The sequence below is a fragment of the Dermacentor albipictus genome, chromosome 2, assembly GCF_038994185.2.
Source record: "Dermacentor albipictus isolate Rhodes 1998 colony chromosome 2, USDA_Dalb.pri_finalv2, whole genome shotgun sequence".
Classification (NCBI taxonomy): domain Eukaryota; kingdom Metazoa; phylum Arthropoda; class Arachnida; order Ixodida; family Ixodidae; genus Dermacentor; species Dermacentor albipictus.
Window position 1 is genome coordinate 64237454 of NC_091822.1, and position 21954 is coordinate 64259407.

Consider the following 21954-nt stretch of genomic DNA (forward strand, 5'->3'; position numbering starts at 1 on the left):
CATCCTTGTGCTGTTTTTAAAAATGACTATATTAAAAATAACATTTTGTTTACAAATTGATGTATTTGTATAATGTATATTATGACCTTGTTGGTACATTACTTAGGAAAGCGAACCGTGCTAAAAACATGACAGCGCTCTGTCTTGTGTCTTCTTGTTTGCAGCCCAGACTTGTTGCAGCCCAAGTAACAGTGAAAGTCAGCGTTATTTTCTTACCAGATTTGCTAGTGAGTGGTTCAGCCATGGCTGTGTATAAAAGAGAGCGGGCACTATTTTGCAAGTCGCCTATTACTTAATTGCAGGCATTATGGGCATGCTTCCCTGACACCTGCCTATTCTAAAGACTGCAGAGCAGCAAGCACAGCATATGCTATGACGGGGTAGGTGAATCTCGGCTAAGGCAACTGGCCACGGCTATCTGGCGTTGAGCGATCGAGCAGTGATGAGACAATCCCCCTGTGTTCCATAATTTTTCACTTCATTCTTGATGCCCTTAATGCGCGTCACCACCCTAGTAGCCCCCTTACCGTATCATCCTCCCCACTCCCTGGAGCTCTCTGAAACTCTTTTCAGCTAATCACTGTCCCACTTTTCAACATTCACGGGGTTGTTGAATGACACAGCATTCTATAACATTCCTATATTTATGTTTCTGTGTGGACATCGAAGCCATTCACCTAGCTCCCATAGTTTGTTGTGGCGGCTTCTTAGCTCCCCTGGTCCAGCACCCCGTCCTTGATATAGATTGCCGCGCGCAAATCAGCATTCTGTAGGCCTTTCTTTCTTGTCCCGTTGTCTCTCCATTTTTTCATTCTTAGCAGTGTGTACAAACTAGCCTGAGAGCAAGCTCTTCTGAAGTTTATTAGCATAATGAAAGTCAGAGTCAATGGAAAGTAAAAGAAGAAAAAAAGAGGTGAGGGGAGTGTTTTTTATGAGTTTTCTAAACAAGCAAGTTGTAATATAAGTAAGTTGTATAATAGCAAGCACCAAGTATGAAAGATTAAAAAACGCATTTGCACTTCTCGTCTGACGAAATTTACTGTGCTTTTACAGAAATGAAAATCATTGAAAAGGAGGTAAGTGTTTACGTTGAGATACGAGCACGTAATCTGTAAGCCTCGTAAGCTTATGTCAAGTAAAGCAACATGAAATCCTGAGAGATTGAGCTTCTTAAGTACACGTGTTATAATAGGAACACCAACCTTCTTCAGTATGATAAAAGCACTGTAGATCAAGGTTCTCCACGTAGTGGAAACATTGTTAAATCTGTTAAGATGTGAATGTGGGCAAGTTGGTAACAAAGTTCTAACTTGCTAATGCACATTACTGTCCTCATCGAACTAATGACTATAGTTTCTTGTACATGTGTCTTGATCACATCCAGCACAACATTATGCATTTTTAGCTTTCTTTAATACATTCTGTAGCCCCTCAATGGATTCAAGATGCTAGAAACCTATGTTGAACTACAAAGTGCTTGCCATTAAAAAAGACAATAAGTCAGTTCCTGTGTTAGAAATATTTATTAGTTAGAGAAAGGCTAAAATTTAGTATGAACATTAGCCATGTCTTGAAGTTTTCATCCTACACAGTTTACAGTTGAAGCTAGCTTGCTTCTCAGGTTACTTGTGCTTAGAATTAAAGCACAAAAAACAGATGAATGGCTTGCCGGGGCGTTATTCACAGAAAGTGGTCACTTTTCTCACTCTCACCATAGTGTTTGGGCTACTGCTGGTACTGTTGGCCGCATAGCAGCCAGTGCAGAGCCACTGAGTGTCGTGTGCCGATGTGCCAGTTTTTCTTAGCATGTGGACACTTCTCCCACAAGTTTCTTCGATGTTGTCTTGACGAGGGCCGAACAGTGAATGAGCCAGTTCATCTTGAAATTTTATAATTGGCATAGAGTTTCCTTCAAGCATGCCACGAATGTTCCACGCATTTATGATGACACATCCAACAAGCAACTCAACAGCTACCTTTCTGTACTACTTGAGTCCTTTTCTAAGGAAGTTGTGGTATAACGTCATTTGGTCACTATAGTCGACGCCCTTTTTTGCTGCATTGTAATCGAGACCGGCCTGATGTTTCATGATTGGTGCACCGTCCCTTGTTTTCTTCCCACTGTCCACCAAAGTTGCTTCATATTTGGCGACAGATGTGAGTATCAGAACAGGCCTCTTGTCCATCCACTTCAGTGCCTTCACTCCATTTTTGGACTGAAGTTCGGTAACACTGCCATTTGCAACCTTTACTTCAGTGAGATCTTTTGGCAGCCCTTTCCTCACTGATCGAACTGTGCCACGAATGAAAGTGTCTTCCTTTAGAAGGCGAAAAGTGAGCAGCAAGCTCATGTAGAAGTTGTCTACGGACAGCGGGCACACAACTTCCTTGTAATTTTGCAGGAGTTTCAAGCATACATCTTTGGCATGTCCGATGCCAATTGTTCAGTCACACTTTCCGGCATATACATCAACCTTTAGCCTGTAACCGTCTTTGGTACATGCCTTGAACAGCCTGACTCTGTAAGAACGAAAGTCTGCCACGCCATGGCACTATTGTTTCATCTATCACAACCTCCTTTCCTGGCTCAAGCACAGTAGCAAAAATTTTGGTTCAATTTCTCTACCAGAGGATGGATCTTAAAGACATGATCCTGCAACTCTGCAACCAGTTAATCGTCCGCAAAATGCCGGAACCTCAAAAGTAGGGAAAAGGCAGTCACGGCTCATATTTTGACGAATGAGTTCAACACCATACAGGTTACTTTTTGCCCAGTAGTGACTCGGATAGGAAGATGGACGAGATTAATACAAATTGATATTCCAACAAATGCTTTTGTTTGTTGGAGATTGGTTTCCATCCAATTTTTCAACTTTGATTTAGATTTGGGAGTAGGAAGACGGAGGAGACCAATACAAATCAGTATTCGAATAAATGCTTTAATTTCTTTGGCATTGGTTTCCGTCCAATTTTTCAAGCGTGATTTAGATTTAGGAGTAGTTGACTTCAACACTTGTGTGAACCTGTTTGTTTCATTGACCATCATTTGCCAAATGTCATCCGTAATAAACAGTGAACATAAAGATGGGGCATAACGGCTAGATGGCAACTGAATGATAGTGGGCGGCCTAGAGTAGGTGTGGTGTCACACTAGGCGAAGTGGTTGTTGCCGGTGTCCATTTCTCTAGAGATGGGCTGAGAGAAATGAGAGCATTGTATCCTGAATCATTCACCTCAGAATCATCAGTCAGGTCTGACTCTCCATTCGACATGCTGGCTGAGGTCTGTGATGGTTCGTAAACACTATCTTTGTCACTGATTTCACTGTCCACTGCTGAACATCTGACACTGAAGCACTTGACTCATCCGCTGGTGATCGCGAAGTTGCTGGTGCATTCTTCTGGCCCAAAACTAAGTTTATTTGTTTCCTCTGCATTGTACATTTTTTTTTTCATCCGTAAGGGGCATGAGGATCTATCTATTGGACACGCTGAAAAGTTTGGGAGTAGCAAGAAAAATGCAGGTACTTATTCCAAAGGCACGTATTTCAAAGACTGCTGCGAAAGTTTGCAAGAAACCCAACTGAGAAATGCGCCGCCACTCCACTCTCCGAAACAAACATGCCACCCCATGTCCAATGCAATAAAAAATGGCTGTGGCTTAGGTAAGGTTAAGCCCAGGATGCGAAGCATACTAGCCTTTATTTTAGTTGTTGAACCACTGTTTAGCCTGGTGAACTGCTGTTGCTTGGCTATATTTGGTTCGGCTAGACGAAGAAACAACTCATGCATTACTTCTTCGCCTTCAAGAGTGGAACGCGACAGCGTTCCCGTCGACCCGCCAAGGGGTGTAAGACAATGGGCTACAGGGCAGCGACTACGCGCCCCGCATTGGACGCGGTGAGCGTCGAGCAAAGCAGCGTTCGGCGCGGCAACGAAATGTGCGCCTGAGCAAGAGACGCACGCCTTAGAAACAGCGCGTTTCTAAGGCAACACCGCATTCACTAGAGGCGCTTTTGTACCGCTTTGAAGCGTTGTACTCGTGGCTCAGTGGTAGCGTCTCCGTCCCACACTCCGGAGACCCTGGTTCGATTCCCACCCAGCCCGTCTTGCAAGAGTTGAGCCAAAGCCACTTCTCCTCTGTCGTGACGTCACGGTGTCACGTGATTTCATGGTCACCGCCGCGCCTGAGGAGCTGGGTTGAGCCCTCGTAATATGCTTCGCATAAAATATATATTAGTTGCAATTTCAAACCTCAGATGGCAACACAAGAGCGAGAATTCTTGCGTGTGGGTCACTGGCGAGTCACGCCACACACAGCATAAAAACGTTTTCGTTGAGTGCATCGTGGATTGCCAGTGGGTCATAGCATTTAACATCAGACAAGTAGTCTACTGGCTATCTATAATCTCACACAACAAAAATCGTACCTCTGAGTTAAAGTGTCATAATGTTATCGCAGCAGCAAGCAGATGAATGCCCGTAACTTTGCTGCTGCATAGGAGCACAGGCTGTGCTGTGATGGCACTGAGAGTGACACGTGACTTAGATTCAAGGCAGCATCAGTTATTTGTTGAATCTGTTGCTGCAGTGAACTAATTAAAGTTTAGAGAAATAATGAAAAATACAACCCGAATGTCTGGGTGCTTTTGTTTTACTTCGCACTGTAGCAAGAGAGATGAATTTCCGTTTCGTCTCCTTTTCCCGACGTTTGCACGCGCGCAGAGAACGAAACTATACGTCATTGTCTACTGTGTAACATTGCGATCATGAATGCTCTTTTATCCTCTCGCGTTTGCCTCAGTGCTGGGGCACTAACTTATACCGCTAATCACGTGTTCTCGTGTAGAGCGCGCATTATCGTCCGCTACAGGAAACGAGACAAGCGCAACACCTCGCGCGACACCGTCACCGGAAGTGTGCCGGTGACGGTGAAAAAAAAGAATACGGCAGGGTATACCCGCCGCGACCCCTCGGCTCCGGTATGGGAGAACGCAGTGAAGGAAATTTGCTTACACAGGCGAAACGGGGAATGTCGAGAGAGTGTTTATATAGGCGGCGACGCTCGCCTCCTGAAATCATGCGTTCGCGGCACTTCAATCATTCTCTATCTGCTGTTAATGAACCAATTTGAAAAATGCTTGCGGTAGAACACTTCTTAGAGGGCACGTAACGACTTTCAGTGTATAACCAAAATTTGTTATGTAGCCTGTGAGGGGCCCTTTAAAACAAACTCGGTAAAAATCGGGTGTACTGTGGGATGTTGTTACAGCTGCGTCGAGCTTCACAGCCCTCTACACAAGCATTGCTGTAAAGCCTGTGGCAGAAATAGAGTTTTATTAAATCAAAGGACTGCATAGAGCGCGCTCTCGTGTTGTGCTACGTGAATTAAATCATTCGTTTCCTGCCTGCACAAACGTTTGCATCTCGAGTGGATTTCAAGCACACCGTATAATAACGTGCAGTTCCGTCGTGCTTCGTAGCACTATACACAAGCACTGCCGTAAAGCTAGTGGCAAAAGTACGATGTCATGAAACCAAATCAATGCATATACCTCGCTATTTTGGTGCGCTGCGTGAATGGAAACATTGCTTGCCTGCCTGCACAAACGTTTGCATCTCGAGTTAATATCAAATAAATCATATAATATGTGCAGCTTCGTCGAGCACTTCACCGCACTGCATGCAAGCATTGCCGTAAAGCCTGTAGTATAAATAGGGTTTCATGAAGTCAAATTAATGCGCAAACCTCGCACTTGTGGTGTACAAGGTAAACAAAGAATTCGTTGCCATGTCTCCGCAGTAGTTGGTCACGTTGATTTGTGTGAGCATATTGGTTCATGTGCCCCATCTACCTCTGTGATGAGAAAATAAGCAAGAATATCAGCTGCTATGTGTCGATGCATATGCTTTTTATTACAAGGTGTAGGAGCAGTACATCTTACTGCATGAGTAAACCACTCATGGAAACAGCACGTTCCTTGAACATTGTAGCTATTTAATAGCCTTAGCCTAGGAAGCGCGCTATATTGGAAGTTGCATTTTCTTTTCTGTTCGCAAAATTCAATAACTCTATGCTTTTTCTAAAAGCAAAAAATTATAAATTTCGCAATGATACGTATGCTGCGTCAGTAAGTTAAGTAGGCAGCACATAATTAGGCTAAACCAGAGGAATATCCGCAGGTAGGGATTTATACAAATGTACAAAGTATTTAAAAAAAAATGTTTTCTCAAATGTTTTCAGTGTGGAGTAAGGAGTTGCATGTGCGTCCAGCGCTGATTTCCAGCGCTTAATTTTTGTTGAACCTTGATGTAACAAAGACGTAACACTCAGCACTCTATTTTGTTACATCAATTTTTTTTTTACAATGGAACACTGCATTCTACTGTACGTGCCGCTCATGCGCCCCAAAATTTTGGCCCCTCTAAGGAAGTCACTGTTCTCTAAGTTTCGCCCGAAACTTAGATATCGCTACTTCCAACACTCGTGAAACCAGCAGCCACGTCGGCTTGCCGCCTTTACACCGGCCGCAAATTACTTTTAAAAAATGTGGCACGCGCGGGCCGTGTATATGCACTCTGCTGCGCACGGACAGCCATATGCATGGGCACGGCCGGGCAAGAGACGTCGCGCGCTCTCTGACCCTAGCGCGCACTTGATCACGGGACGTGGACAGCGCGCATAAAGCTGCCATCCTTCTCGGCTCACAATCGCACCCTTTCATTCGCAATTAACCCCAGCATGTGGGATGCAACGGAGCACTATAATTTTTGTCACACTTGGACTTTAAACCAAACATCAGGGCGATGGCGAAAATTCGCTTAGGGTGTCCAAAAATTGCTATCGCAATAATACACTATGGAGAAAGGTATTATGTAAATTATCTGTGGATGGGTCGAAACCCCCTAATTTCTCAAACACGCACCCATCCACTGGCACGCTGCACACATGGATCCCGCGCGGCACGCTGCATCATTAAGGCGTATCGTTCTTCTCTAGCTCTATGATCATTTATGCAGTAGTCACTTGGCGAGAAGCTTAATTTCCAACCTATGCGCAGGTGTCGTAGCTGAATTTCGAAAGTACACGGACCATATATATGTTGGCAAAATAATAGGAACTCATTATTTAGACTCGCCAAAATTATAATTAGCTGCTCACTTGAACTCATAAGAATATACTACTCAGCCGAGCACACTCGGGCTCAAACTCGCCAAAATACTGCTCAGCTGGGCTCACTCAGACTCATGGGATGATCTCAGGGAGTTGACTCATCAGTGAGTTTGCCAGCGTATGATGTGTGCTGAACCACAAACCTGGCTTTCTTGAATAAAAACAGTTGGTCGCTGCAGCATATGGATGCACATAAGTGTAATTCAGAGAGCGCGGCATTGTAAAGGCTGCCACAGTTACCATGCCGTGCTGCAGCTCATTTCAATCATGTCAAATGCAATACGCCTGCCGGCTTTTAGTCAGTCGGTCAAATGTGATTGCTATTTACCTCATCACAACACCTCATTTTCCCGCCTAAGGCTTTGGGTGAATTTTCCTTGGCATCCATTTTGTTACTCTAACAGGTTACCAGTTATCTGTTGCCTATACGAAATTTGAAGTTGTGCACATGTCATGTGGACTCCATGCCAAACTCGTAGTACTGCATGCGTTTTTGCAGTTAGGTCTAGAGTTACAGAATCGCATGTGGGAGTTACTTTAGTTAGCAACTGTGGCTTTGGAACAAACACGTGCATGAGAGTGTGCTTAAGTGTTACCTGTCAAGACTGGGAGCACCAAGGCAACTTGTGCAGTAAAGGCATGGGCAGTACGAGCCCACAGATTTTACTAAGTGTGGCTGAGGTGATGCGTCTAGATTTCACTATGAAGAGAGCCAAATAAAAGGTTGCCTATCCATCATACCTATTCTGGAGCCTTTTCTTGAGCTTTTCTAAAACATTAAGCTCAGCGTGTACACTTTATCACAGCATAATTATTACATGTGATATAAAACATTGTATTGTGCACTTTCTCCAACTCTTCGTGAAGGCATCTATCCATAGATTAAACAGGAATAGGCTCAATGTTGACATATCTCCACAGTAGGATCTCCAGGACCTCGTACTGTCACAATGCATCACAGACATTATTTAAGTGAACTCCAGAAGTGAAGCTCTTCGTTAACATTGGCTAAAATTGTATTTTTATATAGCCAAGTGATCATGCATAAATCTGTATGTCATGACAGAACACTTTGTTTCTCACGGACTTTAGTTTACAATTGTTTTCAAGATCAGGAAAATTGTGCAGTGTGCTAGTTGGTTCAACATACTTAACACTGTTGTGCGGAGTGACAAAGGGACAGGACTTGAGCGAGAAAACAATAGACACCTGAGCACAAACTATCAACTGGTAATTATCACAAGGCAATGATTCTGCTGAAAAGTAGGAACCAAAGGAAAAGACAAGTCGTGGAAGCATACAACCTCAAGGTGGACCCACAGGGCTCATGTGTCAGCCCGCCGTCTATTTCACTCAGCAATAAAGAGATTAGCATAATCACTGACAATAGAGGGTGTAGGTAGACCGGGAAGAGGACTCCTGTGCATGCGTGTAGGCTTTATGTACGCTTCACTTGCAGAAAAATAAACCAGTTCATAGTTTGCGCTCAGGTGTCATGTGTTGTTTTCTCGCTCAAATCCTGACCCTTCATCGCTCTGCGCAACAATGTTAAGTTTTCAGGTTGTTCACTATGTGATGTAGGAAGGGTAAAATTGATGGGAAATCCCAATATTCTCGGGCATATCGCGAAAAATATGGCCCAAGTCAAGTGTCATTTTAGGCTTCACTGTCCCCTTATATAGGGCAAATAGTAATAGTTTGAATTCTATGGACGCTGGTTGCTTTTTCTGACTTAACCTAGGCAGTGCTCAGCTCTCAGTTGAAAGGAACAGGTAAACAGGACTTGCCACATAAGCAGAAGGTAGCACTCCAGACTTAAGCTTAATATACTGCGTGCTTCCACAGCCCTAGGGGGCTAGTCTGTAAGTGTTGACTAAGTGGACTGTCCATTCCAGTACACGCTGAATGAATAGAGCACGAGAGCCCATGGTGATGATTGCCACTTGCTCTACCAGCTTATAGCTCTACCTAATCAGTGTGTGCTGAAACAGTCCACTTAGTGGATCCTTACAGAATCCTTCCCTAGACTGATGTTTATGTTGGTAGGCTGCAAGTATTGCACTTTCTTTCCTTCGATGTGGGCAGTTCCCAAATATGGATGCAATTTAACATATTGTATTCATATTGCCTTTGGTCTATACAAATCTAATTCATGCTTATAACCAGGCCTACAAGCTCTTGTCCTGCATATTTATATAGCCTTCTCATTGGAGAATGGAGTCATTTTCCATTATACCCTCAAGCACTTGAAGTAGACACTGCAATAACCCCAAGGGAGGGGGGACAGTAACGCAAAAACCTTACTGGGCTTGTGGTGCTGCTGAAGGATGCACACATACCATTTATGCTAAAATTCCCAGCAGACATTCCAAAGTTTGTACGAGTTCAACTTTAGCTGGCTAAACTGAATGATTCATATTGAAGGCAATTCTTGCAACATTTGGTCAAACTGAATGAAACTGGACAGCACAATTAGCTGTGTTCATCTACCATTTATACGACTGCTGCCCCGAGCATTTTGCCTGTTACTTTGCCTTTCGTTTCTGTACTATCAAGGTCAAGTACACATGTACTTTATCACTGTACAAGTAGAATGGCTTCAAGGCTTTTCCTGGGCATTCAACAGTCACTATTTATTCCTATAAACCTTCCTGCATGTGAAGGCAAAAGAAACTTATTAATTCATGCTGGAAGTATAAAAAGACAGGTATTTGCACAGAAAATGTTTATTTTGAGCACCGAGGTTCTTGCTGATGTAGATATGGTGCTGGCTCCCTCCTTGCCCGAAGCATGTGCTTGCTGTACACAGCACCAGATGATGGCTTCCTAGGTCAAAAGATCAAAGTGAAATAAGAGGCATTTTGTTTTAGCTCCGGAAAGAAAAAGCAGGATTGAGACATTAACATGTATAAAAAATACTTGCCTAAAGAAAAATTAATACACAAGCAAATTCACTAAAGAGGTTCACTTTCAAGAGCGAAAGTATGGTTACGATGAAAATTACAAGGAAGCTTCACTGCTCATTGAGGTTTCGGTTCAGTAGTTGTTGAGCCACGAGGGTTAGCATGCTACATCTTGCATATTATGTTTTGTAGAACAATATTGCACTTTGAACAATGTAGTGCCTATTTAAATGAACTGACAAGGAACGCTGAAACTCCAGGCTAGTTTGGTCTGCACAAGATATGATACAGACACTGTACTGCATTCATTTAGTGTTTTTGTCACTGATCTCGTGCACAAAGGTCATTCACACCTATCCTACATGAAATGCAGTTACTTCTTTGAAGCTTCATCTAGTCCTTGAATTTGCTGCATGCTTATGTCTAAGGGAGTTCGTTTGGTTCCTGTTAATGTAGTACATCTAAGCAACTGTTATCAAATGCCCATAGTGTTCCCTTGCATGTACAAAACATTTTTGGCCCTTTCAATGCACAATACTCATTACATTTGACACTTGGGACTCGTGCAAGGCGCCATTTAGTATTATATGCTTGTCCACATCTGATAATACTTTCATAGCTGGGTCATTCCCATGCCAAATGCCTTGGTTATTACTGTGACCATCTCACACTTTTCCTTTAGAATCTTCTTGTCCACTTTTAAGGAAGCACCCCACGACACAATGTCTCCATCCTAGTGGTGCTATGGAGTTAACTTATGTGCTAGTTGTAGCAGATGACGTCAACTGAAGGCCACTGAAGATAAAACTCTCTGCGACAATTCCTTTTACACAAAAAATGCAAACAATACAGAATAGTCAAAATGTAGTTATCTGGCAAGACTGGCTGCATCCATCATCTTTGTTTGGCGCAATTCTGAGGTGGCTCCATGTTACAAGACGCTTGGCGATTATTGCCATGTGACTGTTTGGGACTCTATAAAACACAAGAATTGCCTTACTCCGGCCTTTCTCTTTGTGCAGCGGCCAAGGTTATTATTCGTCCAATCGCACCGTGTCCTGTTCGTGTGTCCATAGACTAAATTCTTCACCACATTGTTTTTGCGGTATTTCGTGAGTGACCCATGAACTCATCTTGGGGTGGGACTTCTTATCTTTGGCGTTTGCTTCTATCTCTTGTCGTCAGCGCCTCACACAACTGGATGATGCCACTGGCAATTCTCTTCCTAACCACGAAGAATGCATTCGTCTCGTCACCTCTTCCGATTACGTTCTTTGGCCACCTAGAGAAAAGATTATAGGTGTCAACTCCTGTAACATTGTGGATGGCGGCGTATTCATTGTACCCTATGACCATACCCTATCTCGAGCAATTCTGATTACCCCTGGCCTTATTCGCTTCTCTGAGGGGTCTGCATTGCTTACTGCAATAAACCAAATCGAACCCCAACTGTTGCCTCGTGGATCAACTGTCACTTGAGCTGTTGACACTCATGTCGTTGCAATTGTCACGAAGACAGCTCAGTGTGTTCTTGCGTCTGTTACCGTGCGCTGAACAAAATCGTGCACAAAGATGTTCACCCCGTGTCACGGATGGATGATGCACTAGATTCACTCCACGGTGCTGAGTATTTTTCTAGCCTTGACTTTAGACCAGGCTACTGGCAAATACCGATGTCCAAATCCGACAAAGCAAAAACGACATTTGCTACCCCTGATGGGCTCTACGAGTTCAGTGCGATGCCTTTTGGACTCTGCAATGTGCCTGCCACATTCGAACGCATGATCGATAAGTCTTGTGTGGCTTGAAATGGAAAACCTGTCTGTGCTATCTCGACGACATTGTGTTTTCAACCATGTTCTCACAACATTTGCAACATCTTGATAAAGTCCTTGCCTGTCTTGCAAATGCTGGTTTGCAGCTCAACACACGCACACGCGTGTGTGCGCGTGCGCACACACACACACACACACACACACACAAATGCAGTTTGGCCAGCAAGGCCATCAAAGTTCTGGGGCACATAGTCTGCAAAGAAGGTATTCATCCAGACCCCGAGAAGCTTACTGCCATCCTCGAATTTTGTGTCCACTGCGTCAAAAAGACATGCACAGTTTTCTTGGACTTGCTTCTTCCGGCACTTCATATGCAACTTCGCTACACTTACGTCCCCGCTCCATCAACTCCTCCCCAGTAATGCACCCTTTGTTTCGTCCGACGAATGTGAACATGCTTTCCTGCTTTTGCAACATGCCCTGACGTCAGACCCAGTACTGCGCCACTTTGATCCAACCGCGCCCACCATCTTTCACACCGACGCTAGCAGTCAGTCTCGGTGCCATTCTACTACAATGCGACAACACATTCCACGAACGAGTAATTGCTTAGGCTAGTCGTGCACTAACCAGTGCAGAAAATTACTACACCGTAACCAAGCAGGAGTGCTTTGCTGTTGGGCCGTGCAAAAATTTCACCCATGTCTTCATGGCCGCCATTTCACAGTTGTTACCGACCATAACACACTGTGCTGGCTTTCATCGCTAAAGAATTTATCAGGTCACCTGAGTTGCTGTGTGCTTCACCTACAGGAGTACGATTTCAATGTCACCTACAGGGCTGCAAAGAAGCATCAAGACACCAATGCTCTCTCTTGCTACCCTCTGCCGAATCATGACGATTCACCATAACCTCTCCGCGATTGTGTACGTCCTGAGTCCTCTTCATCGGCTTTACCCATTGTAGCCCTCGAATGGCTAAGACACAACAGCCCATCTGTCCTTGTGTCCCACTAACGCATCGACCCATACTGCTGAACTATTCTCCAACGCATGGAAGATTCTTCGTCACCTCCAAACGCCTGACTTCGTCGACAACTTAACCCTTTCGCTGTCACGGACGTACCGGTACGTCATCGCGCTTCCACCCCCACAGTGTCACTGACGTACCGGTACGTTCTCTATCGTGCGTTCAAAATTTCGCGCCACAGCGCAAAGCTGGCGCTCCTGGATTGGCCACGCTATCTGTTGACTCTTTCTACAAGTTCGTACATTCGCCCCGACCTGTGTTACTCCATGTATTGAAGAGTACGGCGCAACTGCCACTCCCCACTTTCTCTTTGCTGAGTGACGCGGTGGCTCCGGTGTTCGCTGTATCATGCGTCGCGCACGTGTGGTTATGGGTTCAAGGGTTGTTCTGCCATTTTCACTGGTTTGAAGGTTTTTATTTTTCTTCTGTTGGTGTGCCTGCTACGGCGCGTCAAGTTCAGGCGCACGTGCCGTTGCCTCTCCGAAAAGAGTGACTCGTTGATGCTTTCGCTCTCTCGCCGCACCTTCGCTTCCGGCTTGCAGCAGTAAACGTAAAGCCTCCTGAACTTTGTTAGCCTTTTTCCATCTCCCTCTGTCTTCTTGATCACGCAACGTCCCATTGCTCTCCGTTGTGCGGGCGACTGAAAGCGCATCCTCCCTGCGCGCGGTTACTTTCGGATGGCTCAGCGCGCGGGACCTTCGTCTGCTCATTGGAGCGGTGGCTCAATTCCGATTCAGAATACGAGCCGAGCTCGGATTCGGACTCGGACAGAGTCGCATGCGAGGAAGAGGGTTCCGCATCGTCAGATTCGGATGTTGAACGGATTTTATAGTCAGGCTGATGATGATGATGTTCACCAACAGCTGCAGAATACTGAAATGTGCATATTGCATTGACTATGTTATTTGTATACCAATCATAATCAAAAATAAATTGCTATGTTCATTCCCTGTTATGCTCGTTCCCTGAAACCAAGCCGACACTGGGGGTGCGTCACGGCCAGAAAGGTCCGACAGCGAAAGGGTTAATCAATTCAAGCTGCACAATGGGGTTTTACATCGCAACATTTATCACATCGATGGCAACAAATGGGTCCCGGTCATACCATGTTCTCTGCAATGTGAGGTGCTTGAAGCCTTTCACGATCATGCGACGACTGGTCCTCTAGGCTACCACAAGACTTACAACAGAATATGAAGTTGCTGCTCCTGGCCTGGCCCATCTTCAGCCGTTGCGAAGTATGTTGCACCCTGCGTTCATTGTCAAAGCAAACCCAACAGCTCCTTCTGGCTCTTTACAACCTCTGCCTTGTCCCGCTTCGCCTTTTGAAGTAGTTGGAATAGACTTGTACGGTCCTCTTCCCATGACCTCACACGGAAATCGTTGGATTGCAACGGCCATAGACCATCCAACACGCTATGCGGAGACAGCATCTCTACCATCCTGGACTGCTGCTGAAGTCGCCGATTTCTTTCTACACAACATTATCTTACACCGCAGCGCTCCGCACGTTCTCCTCAGTGACCGCAGCAGTCTTCCTCTCTTCTATCCTTACCGAAGTTCTGTGCGCCTCTAACACAATTCGCAATACGACTTCCAGTTACCATCCGCAGACCAACAGCTTGATGATTGCGATGTACAGTCACGTGCAATATGAATTGCAACACCGGTGCCCGTGGTCGAAGGGGTTCCAAGGCTGTACGGCTGTGCAGACACATGGTAAGTTCCAGACCGAAACACAGCTTCAATTAGTGGTGTCTATTAAACTGCTATTTCGAATGTCAGAGCTGCTGCGCAGCCGTGGAGCCCCTTCAACAACGAACAAGAGTGTTGCAAGTCATATTGCATGCGACTGTACATCTACCCTGGCCACACAAACGGGGATGCAATCCTGTCGTTCATGACATTCGCCTATAACATGGCTACGCAACGTACCACTGGATTTTAACATTTTTTCTTCATCTATGGCTGTTCACCAAGTTTCATTCTTGATGTATCATTCCTTTCGACTCCTGTACCCCCATCAGTTCCTTTCTTGGAACAGTTTGTGTCTCGCCTCGCAGAGTGCAGACGCCTCGCCCCGCTTAACACCGACGTCTCCCAGGACGCTCGCAAGTTTCGTTACGACTCGACCCACTGTGCTGTAACTTTTTCTCCTGGTGACAAAGTTCTTTGGACTCCTGTGTGCGTTCCTGGCTTATGCAAAAAATTTTGCAACACTTCTTGCTTATGCAACACTTCTTGAATGCCCACACCACCGTATCGTCGGGCAGCAAGCACAACCTGCGACACCCATGTGGCCACAGTGACGAGAGGCGGCCTGCGCAGCTGGCCGGTTGGGGTCATCAGGTTGTCGCCGGCCATCCACTGATTATATTGTTCACGGACACGGTCTTTAACAGGCTTGTTGAGCACGACGTCCAGTGGCTGAAGTGTTGACGTCATGCCTCCCGGAATGACGGCGAGTTCCGTCCTCCCGTCGCGGAGTGCCAGCTTCAATCCTGCGGTCAAGTGCCCGTGAAAGGCATCCAAGACGAGCATGCTCGGACACCGCAAGAGTGCCCCTGGTTGCCGATTCCAGACGGTCTTAATCCAATTGAGCATGAGGGCCTCATCCATATAGCCCTTTTCATTCACGTGAACGACATCCCGTGGGAAAGCCTCTTTCGGCAGCGTCTTCCTCTTACACGCGAGTACACGTACACGCGAGCATCACCGTGAATGCTCGTTCCCCGTAGAAAGAAGCTCGACTTCTTTTGTGCCGCGTTCGCACACTGTGGTGAGCGACGGCATGTCGAACCACACCGGCATTTCATCAGCGTTGCCGATCTGTACCAACATGTAGCCATGCTGCTGCCGGAGACAGATAACATAGCGCTGGAATTCGACCAACTTGTCCTCGTATGCCTCTGGCTGCTTCTGCCAGATTGAATTGCGCTGTCGAAGTGCGAATCCCTTGCGTTGCATGAAGCGACGAACCCAATAAATGGAGCCCTTGAATTGTTCCTTGGGCAGTCCGGATTCTCGGGCGATCTCAATAGCTTTGATGCAGATGAGTTCTGCTGTGACTGGCAAAGATCTGGCACGATGCTCGCGGACAAAATCCGCCACCCTGTCTTTGAGCTCCGGGTGCACTGCGCCATAAAATAAAGAACTTCGTCAGAATAAAGAACCGCGCAGCGCCCGCGAGTTGGGCCGCGTCGGTCACCAAGGGGGCGATAACAATGTGGATGCCGAAAGGTCTGCGCTCCTACATGCTGCCAGACGACTATTCATGCTGTGCCAAGAGCCGGTATGTAAGTCAAGGGGTGAACTTTTAGTAATATTTTTGGGAAAAAACCTCAACCTATATTCCGCACTATACGGTACTCGCACTGCTGGAGACATATGCCGTGGCCGAGAACCTACGGCTTCCCGACTACTCGGGTGCCACCACCTGTGCCACACGCAGTTGCACTGCGGCACCCTGCCTAGATGGAGTCCATAAGCCAGGAAAGCCACGCACGGCAATCTATGTCCGCAGCACCCTGGCGCGTGCTGTTCTACCTGTTGCTGACATCGCCGGTGGCCCCTTGGAGTCATGCGCCGTTGTGGTACGCCTTGGCAGCCAGGACACGGCTGTGGCGAGCATCTGCATCCGTCCAGGAAAGCCGTGGGATCCCTCCAGCCTCATCCAGCTGGCTGTTCGCCTTGGTGGGCATGCAGTCCTGTGCAGTGACTTCAACGCACACCATACGGATTGGGGAAGCCGCAGCTGCACCCGCTGAGGCAAAGGCCTCACAGATGCCATCAGCTGAGCTGGCCTGCTGACCTTGGAACACCAGGGAGCCCACCTACGTCTACCGCAGAGCTCGCACGGCCATTGACCTCTCCCTCAACACTGAGCAGTGCTCCTACTCCTGGGCCACAACTTCGGACAAATGGGGGTCTGACCACTTCCCTATTGTGATCAGCCCCAGGTCTGGGAGAAGGCCTAGGTCAAGAACTTACGTCACAGACTGGTCCCTGTTCCGGAAGCACTGCAGCAAGTTGGACGATGGCCGTGACTTCCTGAGCGCCATCGTGGATTGTGCTCAGGCTGCCACCGTTCAGTGCTCTACCCAACCAGATACCCCCGCTCCGGACCTCCACCTGCTCAACATTCGTGCCTCCAGGCGCCGTATGGAGCGTGGAGCAATCCGGACGGGCAAGGCAGAGCATTGGACCGAGTACAGACGTGCAGATGCCCGCTGCAGACGCCAAGCCCGGCGCAGGAGGAGCCTCTGCTCTGCCATCGAGGGCAGGTCCAGGGGACCCCTGGCTTGGAGACTGCTCAAATCCCTCACCAGCAGGAGAGGAAGCCTACAACCTGTCCTCGCCGTGGCCATCACGCTGAGCATCAGCGAAGAGGCCCTTGCGGAGCTCCTCGCCAACCAGTTTGCGCTGGCTGTACCACGCAGTGCAGCCATCCTGAAGGTAGGGCAGCCTTCCGTCAGCCTGCCTACCTGCCTGCACAACCACCACACAGGGTCTTCGCTTCTGTAAATGGCCTGTCATCCAGTCTTGGGAGCCTGGCCTCACAGTTCATTGGCCCAGAAAGCAGTCCGAGCGCTTTTTCGCTGCCTGAGGGCAACAGACTTGAGTGCCCAACTATAGACATCCTACACTTAAGTTCTCTCTCTTCCTCTTTCACTCCCCATTCCCCTCCCACGTGTAGGGTAGCAAACTGGACTCAGCCTGGTTAACCTCCCTGCCTTTCCGTCTTCCCTTCTCTCTCACCACCCAGGGTGGCCATCGAGCCAGGTTATGACTATCTACCAGGACCCGCTGACGCTGCACGAGCTCCAAGCATCGCAGTGCACCAGGAGCCCAGTGCACCAGGAACCCAAATGCTTCACAACCTGGCTGCCAGCGAGCAGCTGCACCTGCTTGACTGCTTAAACATCTGGCAGTCAGGGCAGGTGCCGGAGTCATGGCGCACAGCCTACGTGGCCCCCATCCTGAAGGCCGGCTGAAAAACGTGAGCTCCTATCGGCCAGTCTCACTCACCTCTGCTGCTTGCAAGCTGATGGAGGCCATTGCTTTCTGGCCGATGAGCAGATAGGCTTCCGGCGGAGCTGATGCAGTGCGGACTCCATCGTGGACGTGGTCTCCACGCTGGAAGAGGCCAAGGCCTGCGGTGACGCTGTGCTCCTGGTGCTTATCGGCATGAAGGGGGCCTTTGACGGCCTGCCCTATCCAGTCGTTCAGCAGGCCCTGGACCTATTTGGTAGAGGGCGTCCCACAAGGATCAGTGGTGAGCCCTTTCCTGTTCAACCTGGCCCAACTGCCTGCTGTCCTGCAGACTGACCCCCACAACCACGTGAATACCTCCATCAACGCGGACCACATCGCCCTATGTGTACGAAATCCACCACACAGCCACAGCAGTGCGCGCTCGGCTCTGCAAAGAGCCCTCGACACCGCCGCTGCTTACCTGAGCTGCATTGGCCTTGCCATCTCGGCAAGGAAGACGGAGGCCATGCTGCTCCACCCAAGAGCAACCGCCCGCTGCACAGCTGCAACTGGAAGGCGACCTTGAAGCCCGGCAGTGACGTACCCGGGGCTACACGTTCATCACCGGCTGACCTGGCTGCCTGCTGTCAAGACCCTGCATGTCCAGGTCCTCCGGGTCCACAAGGCAGTCTCCCAGCTTGTTGCCCGAGGACAGAGCTGCACCACTAGGTGGGCTCTGCGGCTGTACCATGCAGTAGCCACCTCACGCCTGCGGTACGTCCTCCCACTCGTGGCACTACCACGTGCCCGTCTCAAGAAGCTGGAGCTGCAGCATAGGGCCGAGATTAGGTTCTGCCTGGGCGATCCCTGCAGCTCTGAAATCGCTGCAACCTTGGCCGAGGCAGGAGCATGGTCCCCATCACTCCTGTCACAGCCCACATTCTACAATCAGCCACAGCTGTGCACATCGCTGAATGACACTGCGTTCAGGAATATCGGTCACATACCGACCGCACACACAACCCCCATCACATCTGCACTGAGCATTACGCTGCGGAGAAAGCTTATCAGTGAATGGCTACTGACAGCGCAGCGAAATTTTGGTTCTAAAGCAATTTTTCCCGACCGTGCAATGAGGCCGCAATGCGAGACCGCAACGAGGCCGCAATTTGGTGACTTTATTCACTACCGCCCTTAGCCGGCAGATCTGAACCATGCATCAGGAATGTGCATTTCCATTGGGGAACAATAGAAACTCTTATTTAGGCTAAACAAGCGCGCGTACGTACGTACTTACATGCCGCACTCGGGACATCTGCCATTCAAATATTCTGCCATGTAGCAGCACCGTAACCAAGTAATGTTACTGTTACATGCTTCTGACAAAGACTCTAAATAACTCTGAAGGAGCGCAGTTACGTGTAATATACGTTCTCTGCATTAGGACACTGTAGCACTGGCTGGCCGGTGTGGCGGTCCCTGCAATGCATCACAAAAGCTCGTGAGGAACCTGGCTATAAAGTATCATCACAGAACACCTATATATGGCATCATGCAGTCGAAAGATTAGCTACGCGTAGTAGATGCACATCAAACGCAAAGACGAAGTATACTTACGAGAAGCAAAAGCCCGAAAAATAAGCGATCCACCGCTTCGTGCACTCCGAGCCTGCCATATGCCATATTATGCCGCCAAAAAGGCCGAATGTGACATCACGAACGTGAAAAAACAAAGACCGGATGTGGCGTCCCGGACGTGACGTTTGGGTGAACCTAACGCTTGCGCTACGTTCACCGGGTGAACGCAGACACTTTCATTTTGAAATCGTTATGTTTACAAATTAATAAAGTCGCATAATATGTGGCACCAATATGCACGTAAAAGCAATTAAATTATATTTTTAATACATAATTTGCTGTGAAAAAAAGGTTTTGTGCGCTTTTGTAGTGCTCCAGATCATTCGGACGCCGGCCAGCGCCATTGCGTACGCCTCGTCTGCTAGACTTCAGACATGGCGGAACATTCGACGTGTTTGCGCTTTTAGAAAGCGGCAGCGCGTTTACCGCCAGAGAAGGCTTTCTACGCTTTGTAAAGCTGATCTAGGCGACCGCATAACGCACCTAAACCTCGCACACTGCATCGCGGTTCGCTGCTTCGCGTACTTACCGCGCCATGAAGAGAGACGTGCTGCTGATGCACGAACGGAGCGTGTTCCGTACGCCGCCGGACTTTACTGTTCTGGCCGAGAAGTACTTCGATTTCTCGCAGCACGTCACCTACAACACCCTGGGCAAAGCCAAGCTCGACTTCAAGGATGCAGATTCTCAGCGCGCCCTCTCCAAAACGCTGCTGAAGCACTTCTTCGACCTGGACGTGCGGTTGCCGCCGGGTCGACTGGTGCCGGCCGTGCCGCAGCGCCTTAACTACCTGCTCTGGGTCCAGGACCTGGTGGAGAAAGTCCTGAACAGGAACGATAACGTCGTGGCTCTCGATGTCGGTGAGCAGGGTTGACGCGACTCTCCCAGGTGCGGCCACCTGTTGACACCTACCCCTCCACTGCGACGTGAATGCGTCAGTGCGGGAAAAATCCGCTTTCATCAATTAAACACTGCCCTCTCGTCTTTCGATCCTAAAGTTGGGGTTCTTTTTTTATACTGATTTCGCATCTTGAAGCCAGTTTCACTTACTCTGTCCACTCTAAAATGATGCTAGCGTACGCAGCGGGGTGGGGCGCCTCTCGACATCTACGCAACGCGATCGTCTGGAGTTGTGCATCCGTGACGCAGTGTCGCACTTCTGACCGTAGAGGAACGGGCGATTGTTGTCGCAGTTCCGGTTTCGAACGCTGTGCCAGCGGCACAGCGTTCTTGCTGCTATGTCGAGTCAGCACGGAGCGACTGACAGCACGAGCTTTCCCCGCGTTCTTGCTGCACATCAAATATCTCGCCTTTCGCTTCGTTGTACGCGAACAGTGCAGTGCGTGTGACATCTTACTAAAAAAAAAATACTCATTTTTCTCTGCCGCCGGACAAGCCGAAGGCAGTTGTCGGAAGTGATATACATTAAAGAAAAAGAAATACTTAATAAATTGTCGCTGGGTGTTATGTCATGAACGAGCGATCGGTATCTTGCACTTAAGTCGGTTTTCCACACAGTGGTGTGCTAGGGTAGGCACACAGCGTAACTAGGAGCAATAGCTGTTGTCCTGTGCGAACTGTGGTACTTTTAATGCTACAGGTTACAAAGTGGCGAAGCAAAGCGCATTAGCAGTGAATTCAGGTCCTCCCAGAAAGACATTCACTGGGCTTCAGCCAAAGTAGTGCTACAGAGACCCACGAGGTGGAAGAATTTCATTGTGGGAGATTCTGGCATCCGCCTGGCTTTTCCGGGACGTTTGATAAAGACGTCAGGGTTGCCAAGCATCACAGGGAACTTGGTGCTGCAAGTTCTAAGCAATTTACTTCCAACTTTCAAAGTCTTGAGTTTCTATCTCTCCATCAGTATGCAACATATAAGGAAGGAGCTAAAAATCAAATTGTTTTGCAATGGTTGGCAATGTACGCCTCCTTCAGTGCCACTGCTAATTAACAGGCGATAATGACTGGCCAGCAGCGCTCCGCCGAGCACGTGTTCCTCTTGATTTGAAAATATGTGGTGTTAAATCAGAGCAAATGCAGTAGTACCGCTGCCTTGACAAGCTAGAGCTGTACACAAAAGAAGGGGTTTGATTCAACATCTGCTGTGCTGCCTGCCTGCAGCGAGAAGATGCTATCTATTGGCACAATCAGTCAGGTAGCCTTGGTCAGATTAAACCTTTGGTAACTTTAAAGGAGAAGTTTAAACTCTTTGGGGTGCATCTTGTTTCCAAACAATAATTGTCATTTGTCTCGCTTGCATTTAGTTTCTTGAAAACTCTGCGCTCACTACTTTCCTGTCAGTAATGCTATGTCACGCTGATAACGCAGATTCCGTTCATAGCCTTGAAGTAGCAGGTGCACAGCGTTAGATATTGGTAGATGACTATCATTGTTTGGGGGCAAGATACACTCTAAAAGGTGCAGACTTTTCTTATAACGCAGTTATTAGAGGTGCACAGTG

The 21954-nt window shown here is 47.8% G+C and overlaps 1 protein-coding gene and 1 long non-coding RNA gene across 2 annotated transcripts in view; one reads left to right on the plus strand and one right to left on the minus strand.

Moving 5' to 3' along the window:
• Nucleotides 1-9889: 9889 nt before the first annotated feature.
• Nucleotides 9890-19577, minus strand: LOC139055953 (uncharacterized). Its single transcript, XR_011512035.1, has 3 exons — nt 18337-19577; nt 17910-18205; nt 9890-9999 (listed from the first exon to the last, which is right to left on the minus strand). It is a non-coding gene; the product is annotated as an uncharacterized lncRNA (long non-coding RNA).
• A 286-nt stretch (nt 19578-19863) lies between these two features.
• The window catches only part of LOC135903240 (RNA N(6)-adenosine-methyltransferase mettl16), a 43373-nt gene continuing 41282 nt past the window's right edge, over nt 19864-21954 (plus strand). Inside the window, exon 1 of the mRNA XM_070533651.1 lies at nt 19864-20353. Coding sequence (XP_070389752.1) covers nt 20029-20353 — 325 coding nt within the window. The 5' untranslated portion in view covers nt 19864-20028. The remainder of the gene's footprint in view (nt 20354-21954) is intronic.